Here is a 26319-nt window from a genome sequence, read left to right on the forward strand (position 1 = left end):
TCACGAGTTTTGACTTAATCAGCAGGACTGCTAATTCATTGTACAGCACACAGTGATTGTGTTTATTGTCTATTGAATGCTTACACTGTGCGCATGTTGCACAATCTCCTTCAAAGGAGTAAATGTGTGTAGTCAAACGCTTCTTTAGCATTTCTGTCGGGTCTGCCGGACATATTGTTCATCACTTGTTTGTCCTACTTCTTTTTTATCTGATCACAATATGCATTAACGATGACACGCTAATATTTACTCAATCCAGTTGTTGTGTTGCTATGGCGGCTTTAATCCCCCAAGTGCATGATGCATGGAGCGCTGGTATCTTGGAGTCATTCAGGATTCCAAATCAACCAGATAAGCTCCCCGTTGGGCGGCGTTGAACTGACCCCGATGTGCCCAGCGGCTGCAGGCTGCTACGTTGTCTGTGCTCTTGTGTAGCGTTGAGGAGCGGCAGTGAAACACTGCCTCCAACTGGAGCCGGCAGCACATGATGCGTGCACACGTTGCACCAACGTGCATTGTTTTCTAGTTAGTGAAAGATATAATGAGTGGATTGCATAACAGTCAAATGAAAACCAAGGACACATACTGTAGGGATTTTGTATTATTCATTCAGGAATAAGTATATGTTTTATTTATTACATCAAGTGGTTGATGATCCATAATTTATAGCAGTTTGTTCAGTGTCCTCCTCTCCCCCATTATTCTTTATCAGTTTATTAATTCTAAAGTAAATAACATTTATTGATATCATTTGATGTATACAGTACATTAGTGAGCCACCTGTCAGTGGTAGACATTGGTTTTCATGAACACTGTTTCCAGGCAATGACTCATTAGCTGTTAGGAAATGTGGTCAGTAACCTTATCCAAGTATCACAATATTAAAGTAACATAACTGGATTATTTTCCATTTCTTTTGGATCAAATATGTGAATTAATGTGACAGAAAAGAAATGTTAGCCTCCACCTGAGAAAATGTATGTCATCATCCAGGGACCCATTTGACACATTCTCAACCTAGTTGGCCAAACTGCTGCTACACCTCCTTCTTTTAAATTTATTGTTAAAATGTGCATTTCTATAACTGAAACAGAATGCGTCACCTTTTTGGATCTGTCCTCATCATGTAACACTTTTCCAAGGATTGCCTTACTTCCCAAGCCTCTCCTACAATACTCACTGAAGCACCAAACGTTTTTGAGTTAATATGTTTTTTGATCAGATGAAAACGATGCTTTCAGGACAGTTTGAGAACTTTTGAGAAACCTTTTTTTGTGTGCATCAAAATTGTCCTCAACAAGACGAATTTGACGTATCCACAGAATCCATCGGACTCATTTCATTAACAAGATGAATGCATCAGCAAGCACATTGCAGGTCAATGTTAACCCAGCTTTGTGTGCTCCTCCTGCAGGAACCTGGCGTATTTTGCAAAGCAGCGGAGTCCGTCGGCGGTCATACTGAACCTGTGGGAGGCTCGCCACCAGGACACGGCTGACCTTGACTCCCTGGCCAGCGCCCTCGAGGAGATCGGCAAGATCCACTCCAAAAGCTCCCCCAAGGACCAGGACCAGGACGAGGCGCGGCCCAACGTCGGTCACGCTGAAGCGGGCTGCGCGCGTGGAACGGCCACGCTGACCAATCAGACGTCAGAGGACTCGGCTCCTGAATCCACGGGCTGAGAGGGCGGTGGGGGGGAAGTGACAAACTGAGGCGTATTCCTGCGGAAGCACCCAGCCGGTAAGGGACGACGCACTGTGGCCGTGCACTGGAAGGTCAAGAGGTCGTGAGCAGACGGCGCCAGCAGTCTTCGTGCCGACCAGATTCCACCAGATGCAGACGAGGCGGCACCTGCGGTGGCTCCACCCCTCTGAGGAAGGACTGTAAATCTTTTTCTGCCTTTTCACTCCATCTCAAGTTCCCTTTTCATGTATTTGTTTTTTTTTTTTAAGTCAAAGCTGCCCTTCCGCCTGTGTTCATCTTCCAGCTCAGAGGGTGAGTGGAGTGTTTCCCGACCTTTAGTGCACATTGCAGCATTTCCTGAGTATGTTGGACAGGATGGGACACGCTTTCGCCCCCCTAACGCCTCCCATTCTGTTCCCAGTGGTCCACGCGGCAGCTGAACATATTTGCATAGACGTTCTCATCTGGAAATAAGGTGATACAACTGTGGAGTTGTTGTTGCAGTGACATCTGATTTAACTTCCCCATCTCAACCCATGAATGAGGACTTAGAAGCTACTTTTTTGACATCCGATACTATATTTTTCAAAAGAAGCTGCCGATTGCTTAAATGCTGTGATTGTGAACTTTGAAAGCCAAGTATCCTAAATAGGTGTGTGTTATAGGCTCTGGATAAAAACATGCGCGTGCTGTAATGTGGCAGAGTGACATTTTTAACCGTGGCGTTACAGTTAATTACAGGAAGTGATGAAACATCATTTCCTGCAACGGTAGGGAGCACATGCCGCATTATCACACAATTGCCCACAATACATCCGGCCCACAGTCGGCATATCGGACCCACACACACCAGTCTGCCCCGTCTCTCTTCCGGTTGGGGGGGTAGGGGTCTCTGCCCCGCGGCTGCGAGCGTCACACGGACATATTCGCGACAGTCAGTGTGGATCTGCCATGCGTGGAGTATAACAAAAAATAAAATAAAAATTAACTTTTTTTCTTTTTTAATTGCAGACTTTTCCACGTTATAATCGGTTATGGGAAACACTGAAACAAAACCCATTCATAGCAGGAGATAAAGGGAAGAATGTTCTGGGTATTTGAAGCTAGAAATCTAAATGGCAAACCCTGTTTTGTGTCAATCACTACGGTAACGGCCAGTGAAAGGTTTGCCGGCATGTAGTACTGCCTGACAATCCCAGTTGAATCATCATAAAGGACAATATGACGGGGTGGCGAAATTGATTACAGTGAAGAAAACCACTTTGAAACTTTAAGGGACAGTGTGTAGGATTTGGTTCGGTTTTAACTTCCGGGTCAAGTTAAAACCGGAAAGCCTCTCTCCTGAGTTCATGGTTGTGCAACACCATGACGTGACGAGAGGTTTACAGCAATGAAGTTATAGTTAGGAATATTAAAGGTACACACTGGCCCTCTAAATCATTCTCTGGTTTTTATACTGTGCCAAACTGAACCGCTCAAGCTTTAGCCAGCTATTTGGGGACTAGTTGAAACCAGAAAATGCATAAAATCCACATTGGGATTGAAACTTTTTACATGAAATACATTCATAAACAACATCCAGGGTTTGTGCTGCTAAGATGTTAACATGTTTAACCTCAGATCACAATGGATCTCTGTCAGAGAGATGCTGATTGGGTTATTAAGGCCAGCCAAATTATGCGAGAACACATTCTCTCACTTAGCCCTGGGTGCATCTAACCATGCAAATAGTTTTTGAGATATTTGCACCTGAGATTTCTGCCTCCACCCATGGTGATCCAAATGTAATTTGGGCTGCTCAGTGTTGAAAGATTACTTTGAAAATAATGAACAGCAAGATAAATGTCCCAGTTACTCCGGAAAATCCAGAGAACTTTGAATCAAATGATAAAACATGTCCGACTGACTGGTGCTGTATGTCGGAAACAGTCCCCACACATCTACACCCATTCACCTCCACTGTACTGTCAAGGCAGGAACATGGTCCTTGCTATGGGACCTATCAATACGGAAACAGATGATAGCTAGCCAGTGTAGCGTACCACAGACAGGCGAGGAGCCGTAGGAGCAGCTGTTCCATTTTTAAAAAGAGCTGACTGACCGCAGGACTGGAAAGAAAATGTAAATTTAATAAAAAGATTGTAAATGTGATACAATCAATGAATCTGCACCTGGCGTGTGCTACTTGGAGATTAGTTTGTGACCACAGCGCTCCGTATGTTCCTCTGGGATTCGGAGACACAGCGTTACTAACATTAGGGGGAAAATTACATTCACGAGTCTACGTACAGGAACGGCGGTGGAACGCCGACGCCATCGGGCTGCTGCTGTATGCTAGCAGGACCTGATGTTCTGTCTCAATTCGGATACATGTGGTACGCTGCGTACGCATGAGTTGTACATGAGTTTTGACTCATATTAAGGGTCTCAAACACGGCTCTTACACACCTGCCAGAAAGACTTTCACAATCTTTGACCGTTTCTTCTTCGTTTTAATGGCCAACGTCAATCGGAAGGAGCAGTAGCGCCGACATTTGACCTTGATCGTTTCCCGCCAAAATATCTGCCAACTTGTTTGCTTCCTTGACTTGAAATGTACTAAAACTGAATAAAAGTGTACGTGATTTTACTTTTAGTTGCTTGTGTGTGGCCCCTGTTTCATGTGAGGTGGAAAATACGCCGCCTTCTCGGGGGGGACCCGGGACCCTCCCTCCCCACAGGTAGCATGAGAGCAACGATTGAGGTGGACAGTGTTTCACACTCAGCTTTTCAGTCATTATGAGAACACCATCCCGGTGCTCATGGTTTAAGTAAGTGTAAGTATGGAAGAGCACAAATTAAACACAGTCCTTCTACAATATAGAATACAGAGTACAGTTCACATTAACAAAGAAGGAACAAAAAACAGTTTATGTTGAAAAGAAACCCTGAATGACAACAGACATCAGAATGACAATTTCAAGCTCAATGAAACATAGTGTGCACAAATGTTGATCTATTATTTGGTATTATTCATACTTTGTACCACATGTTGTGTGATGTGCAGATGTATAGTGGCACTGGGTCAGATTTAAAAAAAGGAATGAATTACAGAGGCAGACAGATGTGGGGGTTAATATGAGCAGAAATAAGCAGGAAACTCCCCTATATTAAGTTTAAGTCCAATATTTACTAGAAAAAAAACTTGCAAACAACGTGTTTTGTTGGTTTTTGGGGTTGCTGAATACAAATAAACAAAAATAAACAATTTTGCAATAAGCAAAGATAAAATGGCATTTTATTCAATTATTGTTTCTCACCAGTATCTAAATATAGGAAATGAGCTTCACTAAAACAATAAAATCATACAGTATGAGTAATGTGGTATGTGACGCTTTGGCTTCTTTGGTATTCTAACGCCGTATTTTCATAAAACACTCAGTTTTTGCATTTAACCACTCTAGGACCTATTGTGGCCACAAATCCCCAAAGAGTGTGGACAATGTCGGTGCTGAGACTCTCAAAAAGTGAGATTAGTATGCGATACTTTGACAAAACGAGAGACCGATTCTTTATCCTAAAACTCAGCTACAGAGTTGACCTGAATAAAAATTGGTACTTTCTCTGCAGTCGGCTCAACAAACTCAACCCACAGCTCCTTGTCAAGGAACTTGATTCTTTCAATTGATTTTCTCTTGGGATGTTTTTAGTTTTATTTTGAATATGTCTCGGTTTTATCAGGAATGATATGATGACTCTGAATACATCCTTATATATATCAGACCTGACACATCTGCATGGCTTCATCCTGCCTTGATAAAAATAACTGCATCGTCACTATGCATTTCTGCAAATAAGTTCAAATAAGTTACATCTTTTAAATAATTTGAGCTGGTATGGGAGGAATGTGAAAGGTATTTTTTTCTTCTTCTGCCTATTATGCTTTTTATTTCCGTAACTGTGTATGGATTAATCTTTCAATTCCTGCAAGAAAAGAGTGTCAAAAAATGGAAATGTTGTCTTTTGAAATACTTTGCAGTGGCTCACGTTACACTAACAGCATCCCATCCGTGCAGTACCATCATGCAGCCCGTTCTCCCTCCCTACTGGTCAAGTACAGCGGCTCGGCCGCGTTGCACAGTGTGATCGGGTCCGATGGACCTTCAAACAGAAGGCTGATGTTTATGTAGTGATTGGAACTAAAAGACATCGTTAAACCAGAGTTATGCATCTTAGGTCGCCCATATAGTGTAGCCTACTAAGTATTTATTATATACGTTTATAATGCGGGTAGATGAAATCCAGCGTTCTGATTGGTTGAGAGGGGGTCACGAGGGGAACATTATTGGGCGCTAATGTGCAGCTGTGGAGCGTTCCGTATCACTGTGCACTCAAAGTTGCAGGTCAGATTTCACGTGACCGTTAGTTTACTTTCCAGCTTTTAGCTCGGTGGCGATCGCCAAAAAAAGGGAAATCCCACAAACGATCAGTTTCAAACAATTCGAGCTGTCGCAACCGGACAATTAAGGTGGACGTCAATGGCGATGTGAATGAATGACGTCATGCGGGACCCGACGCTGTTTACACGCACGTACGGGGACTATTTTTTCTCTAGAATACTAATTGCGATGTACAACAATTGGTGGCTCCAACTATTTTGTGCTGAAAGCCAGATATTTACTTACTAAGTATAATTTCGCTGCTAACCGTATTATAAAAACAATAAGGTACCTGAGGCCGTAGCTTATCTTCAGTAATGTAACTGTCACCCAACAACGAACTGTGACATTATTGGACGATAAAGTACACCGCCTCGTACCTTATTGCATTAGTATGCACTCGTGTATTTATTTCACACAAAACGCAATCTTTTCCTAAACCAAACCAAATGGTTTTGTTTCCTAAACTACCCATGTTGTTATTATTTATCTTATTTTATTATTTATTTAATCTTATTTAGTTATTTAGTTATCTTATTTATTTGAAAAGCTTATATGCATGAAGACTAGATATCAAAAAATGCAGTGACGGTAAATTCCTCAAACAACAGTCATGTATTATTCTGAGGTTTGCTTTATAGCTGATGGATTATTGGCTGATACGATAAAGACTGTTTTCATTACCATAGCCTGCTACTATCACCACACTTCAGCTTCTCTTACCCTCGGGTGTGCATAGTAAACAACTGGTTAAGAACTTACAAACTAAGATGTTTTTTTAGGAATTATTTTGTGATGAAGTTTGATGGATAGATTGATAGTTACTTTATTAATAAAAGAAGATTTTTTGCTGAAGCAGCATTTATACTATAAATACACACACAGGTACATTCATTACAAAGTTAAAGTATTTTGTATGAAATTCAACTATGTTCAAAGAAAATAGAAATATTATCAATTGACAAACAAAATTGCACATTTTCCTCAGAGGGCTTTACAGTGACGTCCTCCGTCCCAAAACCCTTTCATCAGCAGAGGAATAAATCCCTGGAAATCCCCTTTAACGGAGGAAAAAGGCTACTAAGACGGGACCACTGCAGCTCTCAACTACTTGAGATTTATATTCCCCTGACAAAATTCAGTTGTGGTAAAACGTTTACATACACTTGTAAAGAATATATCATAAGGTCATGGCTCTGGAGTTTGCCGTTATTTCTACAACCCTGATTTTTCTCTTAGAGTGATTGGAACAGATACTTTGTCACAAAAAACATGGATGAAGTTTGGTTCTTTTATGACTTTATTATGAGTTGACAGAAAAGTGATCAAATCTGCTGGATCAAAAATACACGTACAGCAGCGCTAATATTTGGTTACATGTCACTTGGCCATTTTCACTTCAACTAGGCGCTTTTGGTAGCCGTCCACAAGCTTCTGGCAAGCTTCTCGTTGAATCTTCGACCACTCCTCTTGACAGAATTGGTGCAATTCAGTTAAGTTTGATGGCTTTCTGACATGGACTTGATTCTTCAGCATTGTCCACATGTTCTCAATGGGATTTAAGTCAGGACTTGGGGAAGGCCGTTCTAAAACCATAATTCTATTACCACTTTTGATGTGTGTTTGGGGTCATTGTCCTGTTGGAACACCCAGACACAACCTTCAGGCTGATGATTTTTACTTATCTTAAAGAAGTTGAAGGTAATCCTCCTTCATTATTCCATTTGCTCTCTGTAAAGCACCAGTTCCATTGGCAGCAAAACAGCCCCACAGCATAATACTACCAGCACCGTGCTTGACGGTAGACACGGTGTTCTTGGGGTTTAAGGCCTCACCTTTTCTCCTCCAAACATATTGCTGGGCATTGTGGCCAAACAGGTCAATTTTTGTTTTGTCCGACCACAGAACTTTCCTCTAGAAGGTCTCACCTTTGTCTGTGTGATCAGCAGCAAACTTCAGTCGAGCCTTAAGGTGCCACTTTTGGAGCAAGAGCTTCCTTCAAAACACACTTGACTGTGGACACTGACCCCTGTGTTCCAGCAGCTTCTAATTCTTGGCAGATCTGCTTTATTGGTGCTTCCCGGTTGACTAGTCAGTCATAATCACTCAAAAGAAGTTAAGAGGCTATGAAGCTCATTTCATTGACACTACTTTATAAGTCACCAAAATTGCTAATTCATGTTGCTGTATGTATATTTTTGACACAGCAGATTTGATCACTTTTTAACTTAACTCATAATAAAGTTATGAAAGAACCAAACTTCATGAAGGATTTTTGTGAAAAAGACGTATCTGTTCCAATTTCTCTATCAGAGAAAAAACAGGGTTGTAGAAATAACTGGGAACTCAAGAGAGCCATGACATTATGTTCTTTACAAGTGTAAACTTTTTACCACAACTGAATGTACAGTATCTCGCATCCCTTCGTGTAGGACCGTAAACAGCCAGTTGCAAAAGCGCTGAAGAAAGGGCCCTGAGTGTCATGGTTTGATGCATCGGGCCGTGAAGAGTTGCCTCATGACCAGCTGGGAGTGAGAGCGAGCATCGCCCTCAACAAGCCCCTTCATTCTGGATTTCTTTTAGCTTTGTCCTCTCAAAAACGTGTCGAAATGCAGTTTTTTGACTGTGAGCTCATACACACCCAAACAAACATATTCTCAGTATGTATACTGCTTTGGTGTAAGACTAACCCTGTTTCATGAGATAAAAAGTCCACTGTCCATGACTTTCTGTCCCCTAAATTAGTCGACCCCATGCTCTTTTTTGCTTTACGCATGGCCTTCGGCTTCATATCACTATTCTTGTGCCTTGTTTAACTACTGTAAATGGTGAATGTTGTAAAGTACCAATGCGGATGAAAAAAAATCAATAAAAAATGAATCATATTGACATACATTTAAAGGTATTAGTTGAAAAAGTATTTAAGATTATAATATTGAATAGGCTGCAAAGCTTTTCTAGTGCTGAAAATCTATGTTTGGTAATGCCAGGCAGCTTTGTGGTATATTGTATCTATAATTATGAAACTTTGGGATGTTTTCTGTACAGTAGAAATTGCAAATGTATATGCAGCCTTTTGGAAAATAAATGTACAGTTGAAAGACCTCAACTTGACTAAAGGTTTTTTGAAGCACGCAGTCCCAAATTACTTCACAATTATTGAGTAGGCTCAGGCATTCTGGTTCCTTATGCTAACAGCAGCTGATGAAGACCTTTAGAGAATGCTACAGAAGCCTGTTGAAGGTTTTTATTATCATTTTGAAACCTGTAGTCTCCAAACCAGACCAACACTCGATGCTCTTCATCAGACTTCCTCTGAAGCGAAGGCGCAGCTTCACGTTTGGACGAAAATGAATCTTCTTATGGACACGATGGTGCCGGCTACTATCTGAGCAAACTCATTCGCTTCGTCTTTGGAGTAAAGTCCAATGGAATCATTCTGACGTCCACTCCCAGAGGCTCCGTCTCCAAGACAGCGCTCCCGTTGAAATGGGCTGTAAGGGAGGCTGCTATCTGATGACGCACTGCTCGGTGTCCTCGCTTGCTTAGACTTTACTCCAAGATGCTTCCCAAGCGGCACTCTGCTACCTTTAATCAAAGATGGGAAAATTCTATTTCTGTAAGCAGTAAAAGTGCACAACCCCAATAAACACAGACGTACTATCAGTGGAGTTCCACTGTGATCCAGGCTTTGATGAATAAATGAATAACAACACATGGAACTACTATACTTATTGACAGCATTCCTCCTTAGGTTAGGATCCTAGAAAAACAACAACATAGTCTATTCATACAGATTTGTGCACTCGATTGAAGCTTTGTTATTTCTTAAATTATCATTGTTTAACCAAGACAACGGCAAGACGCTGAATTTGCCGTTGAACTTCTCGCCCGAGCGACAGTTCGACACGTGGACCAGGAGGGGTCAAAGGTCGAAAAGCCGATCTCTCAATTGGAAGATGATCCGTCGTAGCAATCACAGCTGCCACATTGAGCAACACGCACGGTCTGGTTGGATTTGGGGCCACTGGACGCATCCTCCCGGAAGCGGGTCGAGCTCTACTCAGCGCTTGATGTAAATGGAGCTTTAGCGGTAGTTCTGGAAGGAAGACTCCCTTTCTGCCACGCGTGATTTAGATATGCCTCAGCCGGTCTTCCGGAATGATCCGATCAGCGGAGGTGTTTAAGACCAACAGGGGCGGCGCTGTGGCTCTAAACCAATCATATCGTTGCTGTCAAACCTTTTAAGGGTTCTCTCTGTGCTGTGAAACCGGATGCGATACGAAACCACAAGAAACCATTATCGAGGTGCCACAATACAAAAGAAAACAAAGACGCAATCCAATCAAGGACATTGTCTCTTCACATTGTCTCTGTGTTCGCTATTCCTGACATTGTCTCTTGAAAGCCTGCATGGTGGTCATACTCTATAGAGCCTTACGCTCTAGAAAGGGTCCGTGTGTTTCTCCTCTAGCCTTCAGAATCAGCTTCGGCAGCCTGAAGACCTCCCGATCCGCGAGACCTCCTCTCCCTGCACTGCTCATATGGGCTGACAGACCCGGAGAAGGCCTCTTTGTCAGAGAAGTAGTCTTCTACTCGAACACGTCTTACGCCGTTAGGGGCTTAGACTCGGTAAGTCTTGCATATGACTGATGGGGGTGGCCTCGACCGTGACCTCTGCGGCCTCCGGGTAGAACGTGACCAGTCGGATCTCAGCACATTAGTGTAAACCATTTATCTAGTGACTAAAGTTCTCTTTTGCTTAGGACGCTGCGGCGGATAAGCGGCAAGATACTGTTTATTTTATTCATATAAATTCATCTTTTGGGGGGATTCTGCCGAGACCCTTTTCCCTACAGTACAGCGCTCTTTTTTTTTTTGCCGATTATCCTGGTTTAGGATGGAGTCCAATCGCCAAAGATTGTGCACTATTTCATTGTTATACATGTATAACAAATGTTTGGCAATTCGGACCGAGTCTCTCCTGATTGAACTGTAATTATGTGACGCTGCAGCCGTCTGATCTTGCGTGTAAACCTCCATGTTCGTTGGCCGGCGACTAGTTCCTCGTTGTGTGGGTTATCTTGACGTTTGTACAGAACAATTCCCCCAGAGAAAAGGACAGTAAGTTCACTTCAGCACTTTGCACTGGATCCAAAAGGTCCTGCTAACCCCACACCCCATAGCGCTCCTCTCCGAATACACAGGAGGGCCTGTGGGAGACAGATAAATGATATGGTCCAAATCGCGACACTTGATCTTGACCTTGGTGCAACAGAAAGCAGTACAGTCGCCGCTGCTGTGCAAAATAGATGCCTTATCTGGGAAAAGGCGGCTCAGAGGTTTCATCCTCCTCCCCGTCCTTATCACCGAAAACAGAAGTCGCAGCAGCGTGCGGCGGTAAACGGTAAATCCTTCGGCGTGCGGCGGACTCTGTGGGCCTGAAGCTGAGCGGTTGTGGACGTGAAACGGGGAAACACAGACGTGCAGGGCGTTCGCACCAAGATGTTGACGGGCTGAGACCACGGGTGGCCAAACCAAGTTCCCCCACGGCCGTGGTTTTCGCTCAAACTGTGAACCCCGTTTCGGCAGCACAGCTCCATGTTAGCTTGTTAGCTTAGCATCCCTACGGACGCCGTGAGGCTTCTGTGTGCGTATTCGCACGCCGGCGTTCAGCGGAGCTTCCTGTTGCCGGCGTATCTGCGTGGCTGCAGCACAACCGCTCCTCAGATATCGCTGAACTGCCACACGCGCACAAACGCTAAGGGGGAGGATGGTTTAGGACGAGGAGGGCGTCGTGCAACAGCATGTCCGGTGTGTCCCGCTGCACGGCCTCACAGCCGAGAGGAGCCACTCTGAGCAGTCGCTCACTTCACGCTCTACAGCGCGGCACGAGTGGATCCGTCCCCACTCGGCCACTGGAGGCACTTGTATACTTGTATATGTGTGTTATCACATGTGCTGGATTTATAAACTGAACTGGGGTCAGACTTCATTAAGCGAAGGTGGAACTGTCGCTTTAGAGGAAATTGGTCGACTCAGCACAAAGAATGACTTGGATGCTTCCGAGCGACACCACTCGCGTTTCCTTTATCAATCCTGTGCAGGCACATGAGGTGGGGGGGGGGGGGGGGGGGGGGTTACCCAGCATGCACTGAGCAAGTCTGGGTCCGTCGCCCGTCTGCTTGTTCATGGAGGTGACGCGTAGGCTGCTGTGTATACAGACAACCACATACATATTCACACACACACACACACACATTTAGACCTCTCGATGTCATGCTGCCGTTCAGTTTCTTCCTTTTTGGTTTAGTCTCCTTTAGTTTAGTAACTTACAGCTGCTGTCTGTCGGCGGTGGCCACAAATTGGCCCATTTAAAAAAAAGTAAAAGTCTGGTTGTGTTGTGTTATATTGTTACGCTGGTGATGAGAGTACTGGCGTCTGCTGCACGCCGTCAGGTGTGTTTAGAGCGCGGCGGGGCTGTAAGGACACAGACGTCTGACAGCCTTCATTCATGCAGGACAAAGTTATGTTCTTTGTTAGATGCAGTATTAGTGAAAAAGTCATATATTTTAACACAGACACTTTAAACGGGATTTTTTACTTATGATATGATGTTTTTAACAGCAATGTGTTTTGTAATGCAATCGTAGACGATCATCTTAAGCGCCACGACATCTTGACCCAGAACACAATGTGTCCAACTGATACATTATTTAATTAGATACATTGTTTTCCAAACATAAGTTTAAATTGGTGGTAATCTAAACTAAGAAAAAAAGGCTAAGGCAACATCCACAAAGTAACTCTCATACCTCCAAATCAGTAAACTCTTCTGTCGACGGGCTCCTGCTCCACAGCCAGAGATAATCCCACTGAGCACTTGCAGAGTATCACCACTTTAGCCTCTTTCCTATTTTGGAGGAATATCGGTCTCATGTATATTCCTGCAAAATACAAAAAAAATCACCGGCTTGGGCCTCCGCAACACAGACAAGAGATCGAAGGAAAGTATTTTGGTGCAGTTATCCACAGCGTGAACGAGAGCACGTCCAGCAGCGTAGCTAGCTCAGGTAGTCGATCGCTGCACCTTGCCCCCCTCCCCTTAGTCTAAAGTCAGAGTGGCTTAACCTGCTGGAAAAATAAAAGGTGCGGCTGGATGAGCAGCAACCAGCATGTGACTGTATTGGCAATCATCCCGGCATATTAACAATCATGCATTGCTGACTCATGTCCAAAGTCGAGTCAGAGCTTTATTTTTAGACTAAACAGGTAACAAATGATTCAAACCTGTGATCAGTGATCAGTTATTTCCTTACATCGGCATTTTCAATGTGCTACTTAACACCATACTCAACTCATTCATATCAAACCTTTATATAAAAGATAAAGTCCAGAGTTCAGGTACAGGTACACTTTAAGGGTCATAAAATACAAAAGGAAAATGTGCTTCCACTTGAACTTGTTGCATGAAAAATACTGCTTATTATTGTACATTCCATTAATAATGTAGCGAATGGTTCGGGTGCGCCTATACTTCGAACAAAGGAAACAACTTTATTTCTCTTTCTTTTTCCCAATAGCCCCAGTTCAACAGCACACCAACTTCCTCTCCCCTTCACAACAAAAGCCCCCACACCGGAACACAATAGCTTACAATAAGAATAATATATTATTGTAATGAACATAATTTGTCAAATTAATAAGTCTTGACAGGATTACTGCAGCAGAGTGCAAACTAACAAAGAAACGGATGTAAAAGAAAAAAAAAGAAAAACTTGTTAATTTTATAGTACAGCACAGTGGATACATTAATTGTGTAGGATGTGTTCATTAGAGACAAATACGTGGATAGATTTACAGAAACAAATGCACGGTGCATTTATCTGTACATGGCGTTTAATGAGTTTCGTAACTTGTATGTGGAAACATAATGAGAACGTTCTAACCTTAATGAAGCATTAATTATACGCATGTATTTTCTTTCCGTTCAGGATATTACCGTCTTCACGATACATTTACTGAATGAAGACTTCTTTCGTGGAGAACAAGTTCTAGAACGTTTGGCGTGACCCCGCCCACTGGATGACGTCATTGCCGTAGGCGGAAAGCACCTGCGTGGCTGGAGTCCTTCACTTGACAAATGCACGCCGGAGCCCGCGTATCTCTCCCGGCGACATCATCACGAAGAAATGGATAAACGCTTGGTAAGTTTGCTGGGAGGCAACTTGTTGGCACTGTTTGATTGAATTTGTGCTAAAGTTTTATAAATAATGACACTTCACGTTAGAGTGAAAAGCAGCCGAGTCTCCGTTCGCATGACGTCCTACGGGACCGTAACTTTCTGCCCGTAAAGCTTCCTCCTGTTACCCGTTAAAAGGGGAGCTTTTTTCTGTCAAATCGGATGAAGTGAGCGCGTTTTGTGGACTGAAAGTGTCCGTGGGCTTTTTCCTCCTGTCCAACGTGTGTCCTCGCGGAATGTCTCTCTGTCCTGTGAGTCCCAGGTGCGAAATTCCTCATAAGCTTCAGGGAGCAACAAGTTAAACAGCCATTCGTGCTCCTTGTCCCGGTGACCGCGACGCGTCGGTTCTAAAGTCGCCATAAGTTGACTTCGGGCGGCTCAATACTAATTAGAATGGACCAGTTCGTAAACAAGGTTATTTTGCCTACGTTATGCCCAAACTTGCCCCTTAAAGTGTGGCTCCAATCTACGGTTAAGAATACGTGGGTTGTATATCTTATAGATATATCTTGTATATTTCATAAATTCCCGTAAATCTGCATTTTAATCAATTCCATAGTAATTCCTCTTGAAGTCGGCGCTGGGGGCGTCTTTTAAACGGCATCACAGCTTTTAAAACCTGGATTTTGATATATCTGCTTTACAAGGAAGCAACCGTGTAAAATTTGTCATCAAATTAAATGTTTTGGGAATTGTGGACACGCTGGTTGCCAAAATCTCTTCTTAAACTTCCAAAGTTGTCTCTTATGTATTCTATTATTTATTATAATGTTCTATTTATTTGGAATCAGCCTTGACGTCACGGTCAATTGTTTGAGGGCACGTGACCTGAAGGGTGTGAAACAAATCTGGTCGTGCAGGTTTGCCTTATTTGGTTATTTCCTGCACCTGGCCAGGTGTTGACATTGACATCTGTGTTCAGCTGACAAGTGTTTGTCTCCTCTCTTGTAAAATCTGTTTGAGATGGTGTCCGTGAAATCTGTAAGTTTGAGATGGTGTCAGTGAAATCTGTAAGTTTGAGATGGTGTCAGTGAAATCTGTAAGTTTGAGATGGTGTCAGTGAAATCTGTAAGTTTGAGATGGTGTCAGTGAAATCTGTAAGTTTGAGATGGTGTCAGTGAAATCTGTAAGTTTGAGATGGGGTTGGTGGTTAGTGAGTGTAGCGGATTTCCTTTTCCTTCGACAGGCTTGAATCTCATGTTTGCAATCACACCTACCTACGTGATCGGAAGTGCATTCCATCGGTCGGGCGCAGCCTCACAAAGAGTTGCGTAATCTTAATCACGAGAAAATGACTCATGTTTTTTGAGTATTAGAGCTTTTGATATCAGTATTCCAGTGTAAACAAGTCGCCTCCGGACTGAACTCAAAGAAATTGCCTATGAAATGTACACTTTTTTTGTTTAATGCACATGCAAAGATTACGTCGTTTAATGCCTTTTTTATGAACATATATAGAGGGTTGTTTTCAAGAGTTTGAACGTATGAAATACCCTGTTTTTTCAGTGCAGTGGTCTAAAGATCAAACTTTTAGTTCACTGTGTTCCAAAACAAAGAACCACGTTGGAGATTGCGACACCCTTCGGTTATTTTATCCTTCTCAATGTTGTGGCTGCGACTGACGATAAGTCCTTATAGATTAGTCTGCTAATATTCACTCCATTAACTCTCTAGCAAGACGTGTTTTAAGTGTCTGCACTTAAACACTAAACATGCTAATTCTGACAATTTCACCCAAGTTGATTGGGATGACATTTCTTTTTTGGAAAAACTTCAACTTGACTGGTTGTGGCTGATACACTTTGTTCATCTATTAGCTGAATGGCCTCAGATCTACAGTCAACAGAACAAACGATTACAATTGTTTCTTTTTTTGTCCCCTGTAGGTATTTTGCATTTTGATCGTCTTCCTCAAACCCTCGGGGGCTTTTCCGCAGCCCAAATGCAAGGACGGCCTGGAGAACACGAACGGCGTCTGCTGTTCCAAGTGTCCAGCCGGTAAGACGCATGGACACCGAAGCCACTTCAAGAGTCAATAAAGTGGTACATTTTGTGAATTATTTGTGCGTTTTGTGTGCGTTAGGAAAACGTCAAGCGTCGCCCTGCACCCAACATGGAGAGGAGGGGAAGTGCGAGGAATGCGACGACGGGACCTTCATCGAACACGCCAACGTGTTGCATCACTGCCTCAAGTGCACGCAGTGCCGCCCAGGTCATTCTGCTCCACCGCGTTACACCATCAGATGGAATCACAACAAACATCGTGAACCATTTCGAATTGCTCTGAGCTAACGACCACTTTTCCCCCGTCACTTTCTCAGAAGATCAGGAAGTTGTACGGCAGTGTACTCACACTCAGGACGGCGAATGTCAGTGCAAAGCGGGGGGCTTCTGTGCCCCCGACCAGCCGTGCGAGGTGTGCAGGAAGTGCTTAAGGTAACTCGTTTCTCAATCGGAGACATTAGTCCCTAAGGCGAACGCACCCATTTGAAGTCCTTCATCTTTTCCTTTCTTCTTTCCCCAAACTAGGTGTAAAAAAGATGAAGTGATAGTGAGGAACTGCACCGCCACGAGCAACACAGAATGCAAGAAGGGGCAGCTGGACGCTTCCCCTGCTTCAGGTACACGACTGCGTGACTCCTGAGACCAGACTCATGGAGACATGCGGACCATTTGTTCTGGACAAATGTCTTCCAGGCCAAAAATGCATAATTTTGACTTCACATTAATGTGATGCTGCAACACCAGAAAAATACCAAAGCTCAACATGTAGTATTTTCATAATCTGGTACTAATAGTTGTCAATTGTTTTCTTTGTTGTTCTCAGGAAATGCCTTGTGGTGGCTGCCTGTACTCGTTATCGGAGTACTCGTTGCCATCGGAGTACTCGGATGTTTTGTGTTGAAACGTCGAACAGCAACAGGTGTGTGTTTAAAAAAAAAAAAAAAGAAGAAAGAAAATCTGGGTAATTGAGAATGTACAAATCCTCCATTTTCCATGTGTAAATGGCGATAAAGAATAGTGATGAACAGCTTTTAAAGATTTTTATTTATTAAGAAAAGGCTCCAGTTGAATCCCTGATCCGCTTTTACAAAGCAACAGGTCAACAGGTGCCGTATTAGGACCTGCCAAAGGAAATCAAATGTAAAAACACTTTTACACTGCTGCCTTGATTGGTTTTGTGGTGTATTTTTGAAAGTTAACACCGCACCTTTTTATAAAGAATACAGTGATTTACAAGAACAAATAAATGCTTTTTATTTGATATGTGCCAAGCCAGCATGACTTGCTTAAACGAAACAACAGACCGAGCGAGCAAGCTTTAATTATACTAACAAAGTTTTTGTCTTCATTATTCAGCCCAAACATGAGACTCTCCTCTTAGTCATGCTGTTGGCAAACTCATCGCTGTGGCCACAGGCGCTATTACCTATGACTGTCATTAAGTCTCAATTTATCCGCCAAAGTACATCGAAGTCACATGTCTGTGCGGTGAAACGGCTGCTCGCGGGTTTTGGGGAAACTCTTTAAATTGCGCAATTCTCACTTTACTTTCCCCCTTCAGACTCTCCGATGAATCCACACGACAAGCAGAAAGCTGGAAACGTGAGTCCCGTTTTTTAAATGCTTTTATTTATTTACGTGTATTGATATTTTTTATATATCTATATATCTCGTATCTTCTCCCCCCAGTCTGACAGCGACGAGGACAGCGGCAACGAGCGCAGCAGTGGAGAGGCCCAGAGGCTGAGCTGCCTGGGCGGGATGATGCCGTGGCGCCTGGTGAGAGCCAGCGGCGCAGAGGAGGAGCGCAAAGCGCTGCGCGACAGCCCCGGCAGCTCAGCCAGTAACTCCCAGCACAATCTAACCGCCTTCCCCTACCCCTACCCCGGCTTCCCCGCACCCCCCGCCCAGGCCGGCCCCACGGCCCCCGTGCAGCCCGACCGCAGGGTGAGAGCGAGCGCTGATTTCCACCCCTGCCTCTATCCTTTGCTCCCTTCCTCGCTTCCTTCCCTCCCGCGTGCTTATGCTCCTGGTGTCTGCAGTGAGTAGGGCTTTGCTTGCTCGTGCCGGAGTCCTCATTATTCATTCGAGACATGCAAAATAGTGTAAAGTAGTGCGTATCAGAGCTTTGAAAAGGTGTACTCGAGGCAGTGGCCTGCATTTTCTTTCCACTTGACCCTGAAATACATTCTGGGCGAGGAAGTTGTACTCTGGTTATAGGAATTTTGCCAGACTTCTTTGTATTAATGATTGTTTGTCTTTTAGGAGGAGGAGGAGGAGGAGTTCCCCGAGCTTGTTGCTGTGAATGGTAAAGTTGTTCTTATTCTCCTCCTTGTGTTGCTGCGTGTTGTTGCAGCCCTGCTGTGACTCATTCAATGACTTGTGGACTGGCGGCTCCCAGCTTGACTGAGCGTCTGTATTCTCGCCCGCAGGAGAAGAGTCTCTTCGGAAGTGCTTTGAGTATTTTGGGGACGTGGACTTCCACCTGCACAGGCGATTCTTCCGCCACCTCGATGTCGCCGACAACGTGATCAAAAGCAAGGACCACCTTACCTACGATGACAAGATCCACGAGTTGCTCACCATTTGGGTGGAGAAGGCGGGCCGGGGGGCCACCTTAAACGACCTGCTGAGAGCGCTGCTCAACTTGAAGCAGAGACGGACCGCCGAGATCATCAAGGAGGAGGCGATTCGCAACGGCCATTACGTGGAGGCTCAGGGGTCTCCCTGACTTGGTTCACCTTGGTCTCTGTCTACTGAACCTCTCTGGTATCACTAATGACTTCAGGTGTCTGGTGGAGAAACCTTCTATCGGCCGATTCTGGTCAGATGTCGAGGCCTTCCCACCCCAAACACCGCGTGGGCTGCTGAGCATGTTGCCACGCTGTACAGCTCTGATGTGTGAGCTTATTCAGCCAGCCAGCGTTAAACCTTCTGACTGGATGAGACTTCCTCATTTCCTCACAAGTGTTTGCAGTCTTGATTAGAGGCCGCTTATTTAATCAGTTTACTCCGTTCCAATAGCCCCAGCTTTTTAGATGTGTCTATAGTTTCAGAAAGTGACTGTGATGTTCGTCAGACCTTTTATTTATAATTTTTATTTCTTAAGATGCATTTTATTTATTCAGTCACACGCATCTCAACTGTGACTGTGATCGAACTTGCAGCTATGAAACAAAAAGCTTCTGAATCAAAGGGTTAAGTATGAAGTTATTAAGTTAGAGATCAACTATCTTTGACTGTGTTCATTGTGCCTGACTATGCACACATGTTCATTTGAAAGTGTTCTGCTAGGATGTTAAACGACATTGCGTGCCTCATGCCAATGCATGCGCTTCAGTCCTGATCCTGGTCCTGAAGACTGACATCAAGGAGGTTTACAAAGCTCGGGGAGAAAGAGATCTACTTGTTTACTAAGTGTCTTATCTGCCATTTTCTATGAGGATTTAGTCATGTTACATTTCACTTTTATCTCTTATCTCAGTTCCTGTCTTTGTCGGTGAATTGTTTTTTTTATTACAAGTTACAAGCTCTTTGTCAATTTAAAAAAGGGGTTAAAGAGTAAACAAAATTTAAAATGCACACTCCAGTTGTGTTAAAATACGCACTCCAGTTGTATGTTGATGATTTTGTTGCATTTTTCCAAATATTCTTTTGGGAAAGTTCCACCATGAACTGGGATTGATCGGTCAGTGTGTTTAGCACTGAGTCTATGCAGCGCTGCTCTGTTATTCCACATGTTGTGTGAAAGGTTGGAATCATATTCAAGTTTACTTCCTCGCTAAAAGCCTGTGTGGCTAACACTAGATTGTTAGCACACGTTAACTACAATTGTTAATTTAACTTATGCACACATTTTCCTTTTAATGATTGTAATGGAATAAATACTTCTTCCAGCCAACGTGCCTCAATGATCTGTCTGGAAACTGCATTTAAATATCACCACGCAACGTCTTTACACCAAATCGCTAAAAGGTACCAGCAACTGTAAGACTTGTCCAGGTATCCCAGTAAACCATCACGCCAATGCTCTCCAGCTATCACTACGACATGGACTCTTGCCATGATTAATGTCCCTGTGCTTGTCCTCCAGTAACATGTCAATGTCTCTCCCTTTATAAAACAAATACAGTGCCGGATATATCGTTTTTCACTGCAAGCTTTATGATTAAAAACAGTGACCAAATGCTCAAACACAAAACCATGCAAAGCAGAACAAAACCAAGCAACACAACACCATAAATACAATTAACTTGAATAATGTAAGCAAAGCAGAAGAAAAAACGGGCAGTGGCACTGTGACCCTCTCTGGGCTGCTCCCTGCAGAACCCTGCAGACGGCTCAACTCCGGGCCGAAGCCCTCGAATCAGAAAGGAGACAGAATAACTCAGAGGGGACATTTTCCCGCCCGCTACACATCCATCGAGATTGGGAGCAATTGGGGATCATGTGTCTTGGCCAACAGAAATGATTCGTTCATTGATTCGTTAATTTCCCGACCGGGTTCTACTGAGCCTGTGCAGGTCACGTGAGAAAGGATCCAAAGACTCGTACCCGGCAGAAGAACGAAACATTGATCCGAAGACGCGGTCGGGAAGGGAACGATTGGTCCGGGTACGAGAGGAAGAGAGAAAGAGGGATTTGTTTACCTCGTCCACTTTTGCGTGACTACAGGGCTGCAAACTTGTCACCAAAATAGGTCAGTTGTATGATTCATGGGAGAGAAGGGGGGGGGGGACGGTTTCATTAAAACAAAGCATAGTGAGGGCCCGCGGCGGGTGTTGACTCAACGCGATTCATTTTCCTCTTTCCCTTGTTCAGGGATCAAAGACACGTTAAAAGAGGTTGTGAAAGTTGAAGACCATCCAAGCTAAATAGCCACAGTTTATTGACCTTTCACACAACTTCCGTATTTGTTACCGGAAATACCCACAACCGTCGTTGTGGTAATCTTCTTCCCGTCTGGTCAGGCCAGCGGCGGTGAACAAATGGCCCAAGCAGCGAGCAAGACTTATCTTAGCGTACCGGGCTGTTCTTGTTATTCCCCAAAGCAGCCATATCGGTCGTTCCTTCCCTGTTGATGGTCATGTTCGACGAAAATGGATTCAGGACGGCGGGATGAAGAACCAAACTCCAGCATTAAAAAGGGGAGCAGCAGCAGACACTTTACCTCAGACGACTACGTTCATGGATCACTGATCAACCAGACGCTGTCGCTGTGGATGAGCGGTGCCAAAAAGGAATAAATATATAAAGGAAATAGCAAAGAAAACTTTAAAACTGGACCGCGACTATGAGACGCTGTGACGGAGTTTTCCTCCACCAGTCTTGCAACGTCAGCAAACGTAATCTCAGAGTCTCGGATCCATTTTCTCCTGATGTGTTGACGCTTGACAGGAAGTCCGCTTCCACATTGATTACGCATTTACGGTTATTGTGAAAAAGCTATATTTGTGTTTTACTGGAATAACATTGAAGCACATGCAAATATATATTTAAACATTTAAAACATGTGTTTGCAGTGGACGTATTTAGGCCAGGGAATTAGCTATGAAATGTCTAGCAACCTCCCCGTCCCCCCATCACCAACACCAATTGGTTACCAGGAAGTAAGACCCACCCACCCCTACGGCAGGTCAGCAGGGACATCTCACTGCCCGTTACACAGCAACTTGGGGTCATGTGTCTGTGAGAATGTTTTTCTGACACTGTGCCATGGAGCGGCACCACGCTAACCGGTTCCAAAAGAACCTCTCCCCGCTGCCGTGCGCCTTTAGGCCTTTAAGGCCTTGAGGCCCCCGACCACAGCAGCCTTGTGTCGCCACGGTGACTCGGCGTCGAAGGCCTCCCGCTGAGCTTGCGGAACCATTCGCGCGATCCCCCTTTGTCCGCTGCGTGCGACCACATTTCAAAGGGTGTCTCGCGCAACGCGACAAACGTGCGTCCTCACTCGCCCACTCCGCCGCCTCGCTCTCTGCGTCTATCACCTCGGAATAGCCCCCTGCGTTAGCAGCCCATTTAGGCCGCGGCTTTGCCTTGCATTACCATTACGGATATTGATGTGATAACCATGCCTGTCAATGCAGACCCGAGAGCCAGAGCGTTCCATCGAGGTGTCGCAGGAAACGTTGAGCCAAATGGTGCCTCAGCTGTCTGGCTCCCATGCATCAGACTAATGCTCGGCGAGAAGAGCGTTGTTAAACACGCTGAGGCGGCCGTCTGGTGTGGCTGACAAATTAGCACTCAGGAAAAAGAGGTGATTTCAAGGTGCGTATCTATTACACATCTGAGAGCCGGGCTGCTCTGCGGCAGCGTTGTACTTTGGAAATAGGAATCAGCCTGCGGTGATAAAGAGCTCATGCCTTTTCGATACCAAGTATTATGCTTTTTTCAAGCAGAAAATAAATCCATATCAGAAGCAAATCTATTCATACACAGAGTAAAAAAAAAAGACCTAACCTATAATCAGTCGATATGCTAATGGCTGGTAAGTTGGTTATGAAATCAAAGGTGAGCGATCCAACAAGCCAACCGCTCACATTTAATTGAGATTCCAAAAAGATACTGTATGAATTCTGAACACATTCATATCATTTTCTGATTTTGTGACATGCTGTGCAGCAAAAATTGGGGAATGAAGTTGCTCAACACCAAAGCTCTGCTTCCCAAGATCACAGGCTTTGACTTTCATAACTGACAAGGCAGCATTTCACTTTCATTGGAAGAGGTCAAGGGGCACCGACCCAGTGGCCCCGTTTGACAGGTTCGGTTCAAGAATGTATATATTTCATCTTAGAACTTTACCCACTCACAGTATATTTTCAGTTCATGAAGGTTAACTATAATATTTTGGTCAACAAAAAAATGTCTTCTTAGTTCTGGTCGCAACAAACAATGTACGTATGACGTATGTACAGTCGTGGTCAAAAGTTTACAGAGAACATAATGTCATGTCTCTCTTGAGTTTCCAGTTATTTATACAACTCTGATTTTTCTCTGATAAAGTGATTGGAACAGATACTTTTTTGTCACAAAAAACATTCATGAAGTTTGGTTCTTTTATGACTTCATTAGACAAAGTGACAAAATATGCTGGGTCAAAAATATACATACAGCAACATGAATTAGCAATTTTTGGTGACTTATAAAGTTGTGTCAATGCAATGAGCTTCATAGCCTCTTAACTTCTTGTGAGTGCTCATGAGTGAGTACAGCTGGTGACTCGGAGGCCATTTAAATAGGGCTCATTGGATACAAACGCCACAATGGGGAAGTCAAAGGAGCTCAGCATAGATCTGAAAAAGCGAATCATTGACTTGAACAAGTCAGGAAAGTCACGTGGAGCCATTTCAAAGCAGCTGCAGGTCCCAAGAGCAACAGTGTAAACAATTGTTTGTAAGTATAAAGTGCACGGCACTGTTTTGTCACCATCAGGAAGAAAACGCAAGCTATCACCTGCTGCTGCGAGAAAGTTGGTCAGGAGGGTGAAGAGTCCACCGGGAACCACCAATAAAGCAGATCTGCCAAGAATCAGAAGCTGCTGGAACACAGGGGTCAGTGTCCACAGTCAAGTGAGTTTTTAAGGAAGCTCTTGCTCCAAAGGCGGCACCTTAAGGCTCGACTGAAGTTTGCTGCTGATCACACGGACAAAGGTGAGACCTTCTGGAGGAAAGTTCTGTGGTCGGACAAAACAAAAATCGAGCTGTTTGGCCACAACGCCCAGCAATATGTTTGGAGGAGAAAAGGTAGTTTGTAGGAGAGAAGGCTGGGTGTTCCAACAGGACAATGACCCCAAACACATCAAAAGTGGTAATATAATTATGGTTTTAGAACGGCCTTCCCCAAGTCCTGACTTAAATCCCATTGAGAGCATGTGGACAATGCTGAAGAATCAAGTCCATGTCAGAAAGCCATCAAATTTAACTGAATGCACCAATTCTGTCAAGAGGAGTGGTCGAAGATTCAACGAGAAGCTTGCCAGAAGCTTGTGGACGGCTACCAAAAGCGCCTAGTTGAAGTGAAAATGGCCAAGGGACATGTAACCAAATATTAGCGCTGCTGTATGTGTATTTTTGATCCAGCAGATTTGATCACTTTTTCTGTTGACTCATAATAAAGTCATAAAAAAAACGAACTTCATGTTTTTTCAAGTGTCTGTTCCAATCACTTTCAGAGAAGAAACAGGGTTGTAGAAATATTGGCAAACTTGAGAGCAATGACATGTTCTTTACGTGTGTGTGTGTGTGTGAGTGTGTGTATAAACTTTTGACCCCAACTGTATGATATAAATTGCCTTTCACACCAACAAAAAAAAGAGTCAGAGGATCACCTAATTCATACTGATTGATCATCTGGAAACCAGGAATGTCCCCATCCGCCGGACGGTTCGGAGATTTTAGTGAGTAAGTGAACCTGTTGAATCCTTCTAGTGGTGCCAACCCTGGTGCCAGTTGTGGATCCACAAAGTCACCAGGAGTAATCAACCAGTACTGACAGACCCTGGTGCCATGTCCGTGGAAGGCCAAAGGGTAATTTAGTCATTACGTTTTCTGAAATAAAAACCTGCCAATGCACTCAATCGACTGCAGCACAATAAACCACTCAGATGACTTGAGTCACAATTGTACGCATTCAGAACCTCTGTCTGGAGTATTTTAACATGTTGAGCACTTTGGCTCAAACCGGTTCACTTTTAAAACAGTATTTGCCAGATCACATTTAATGCTCGTGTCCAAGAGGTGTCTTTGTTCCACACCAACAATCACTATGGAGCCTTTTGGTGAACAGAAACGTCGGATGATCCATGGCAGCTGAATGACAGAAATATCAACTTCCCTCATTGGTAAGTCAGCTTTACAACCCCCTTTAAAAACACGGACCTCTGCCAGAGACCACGCACACCTTCACATTGTGAGAGACAAATGGAAATAAGAGGTACATGGTGACTGCAGAGCTCAGGAGGAAAATTGAGAGCAATGAAGCACCTGCTGACCCGTCTCGCAGAAAAAAAAGATTACCCGGGAAAATAAAGCAGAGATTGCAACAAGAAACCCCCCCCCCCCCAAAGGAGCAGACGTGCAGCGAGAAACCAGTGTGGTGCAGACGGAATCCCACATAGATCACGGTTGTGACTGTCCTCTTGGAACTTTGGGAAGGTACATATTATTTATCATGTGAAATAGGAATTGCCGTATTGAAAACATTCAAACCGGAGTGCATTCATAATCGTATCCCTGTCTTGCTCCATAAGATTAACACAAATGCATTTCAAAATAAACCAAAATGTCATTAAACATGGAAGGTGGCGGATGAACTAAGGAGTGTAGCCTCAAAAAAAAGCTAAATTCAAACATATTTGTCATCTTTGGAAAGTGATAATATATTAATGTTAACCAACAACCAACTGAGGCCGTCCAAAGATCCGATTTGATCAAACCGTCAACAGGAACCGGACTCACTCCTTCACCGACACGCCCTCCACACCTTTTGACTCCTTTGGCCTCCAATAGTCTGTCTCTATTTTGCTGCAGTTTCCTGACATTATTTGGTAAGACCCCAAGAAGCCCAGCTGCCTCTCCAGAGAGTCCGTTCCCATTATGCTCATAACAGCTCCTTCGGCTTTCGTGGAGCTGAGGGCAGAGATCCAAAACCTCCAGTGTGTGCGTGGCATCGGGAACCAAAAGGCCCTCTGGGAACACAAAACCTGTAATAAAGCACTGTTCAGTTCACATCCCTTCAATTTGAAATCCCCATTTTCATCACCATTGTGCCCACGTTCATTCGAGGATGATGACTTACATTTTCTCTGACACAATTCCCGTTGCATGCGTGTAAGTGCTCCTCAAACAGGATGCCGGGTGCTTCTTATGTGCAATTTTGGACTGAATAGCGCCTGATTTTGAAGAAGGCCATGGTGATCACTCCATTCAGGCCAAGTAAGAAGAGGATTAAAACAGCTTGCCCGTCTTTATC

The 26319-nt window shown here is 44.0% G+C and overlaps 2 protein-coding genes and 1 long non-coding RNA gene across 9 annotated transcripts in view; 2 read left to right on the plus strand and 1 right to left on the minus strand.

Moving 5' to 3' along the window:
- The window catches only part of unc5db (unc-5 netrin receptor Db), a 133274-nt gene extending 128956 nt beyond the window's left edge, over positions 1-4318 (plus strand). For 2 of the 4 annotated variants that reach the window (XR_013452074.1, XR_013452075.1), the window contains 2 exons: positions 1415-1995; positions 2105-4318. Coding sequence is in view for 2 of the 4 variants with exons in the window: in XM_040195668.2 (XP_040051602.2) it covers positions 1415-1682 (268 nt within the window). In the remaining 2 variants the exon portion in view is untranslated. Of the gene's footprint in view, positions 1-1414 lie in introns of all 4 variants that reach the window. The other 2 variants (XM_040195668.2, XM_040195669.2) reach the window with 1 other exon arrangement.
- Positions 4319-8038: 3720 nt separating this feature from the next.
- On the minus strand, positions 8039-13213 carry LOC120830773 (uncharacterized). The gene is made up of 2 exons (XR_005713941.2): positions 12917-13213; positions 8039-9689 (listed from the first exon to the last, which is right to left on the minus strand). It is a non-coding gene; the product is annotated as an uncharacterized LOC120830773 (long non-coding RNA).
- An 822-nt stretch (positions 13214-14035) lies between these two features.
- On the plus strand, positions 14036-20248 carry LOC120831152 (tumor necrosis factor receptor superfamily member 10B). Of its 4 annotated transcripts, none has more exons than XM_040196364.2 (10): positions 14036-14308; positions 16230-16341; positions 16427-16555; positions 16665-16779; positions 16873-16964; positions 17171-17266; positions 17909-17949; positions 18037-18294; positions 18613-18655; positions 18780-20248. In XM_040196364.2, the coding sequence occupies exons 1-10, from the start codon at positions 14294-14296 to the stop codon at positions 19076-19078; spliced, it is 1200 nt and encodes a 399-aa protein (XP_040052298.2). In that variant the 5' UTR covers positions 14036-14293; the 3' UTR covers positions 19079-20248. The 4 variants fall into 4 exon arrangements, with proteins under 4 accessions (XP_040052298.2, XP_040052301.2, XP_077943480.1 ...); XM_040196367.2 differs by having other exon boundaries at positions 14095-14308; positions 18037-18126; XM_078087354.1 differs by having other exon boundaries at positions 14163-14308; positions 16668-16779.
- The last annotated feature ends 6071 nt before the right edge of the window (positions 20249-26319 follow it).

The sequence above is a fragment of the Gasterosteus aculeatus genome, chromosome 13 (assembly GCF_964276395.1).
Source record: "Gasterosteus aculeatus chromosome 13, fGasAcu3.hap1.1, whole genome shotgun sequence".
NCBI lineage: Eukaryota > Metazoa > Chordata > Actinopteri > Perciformes > Gasterosteidae > Gasterosteus > Gasterosteus aculeatus.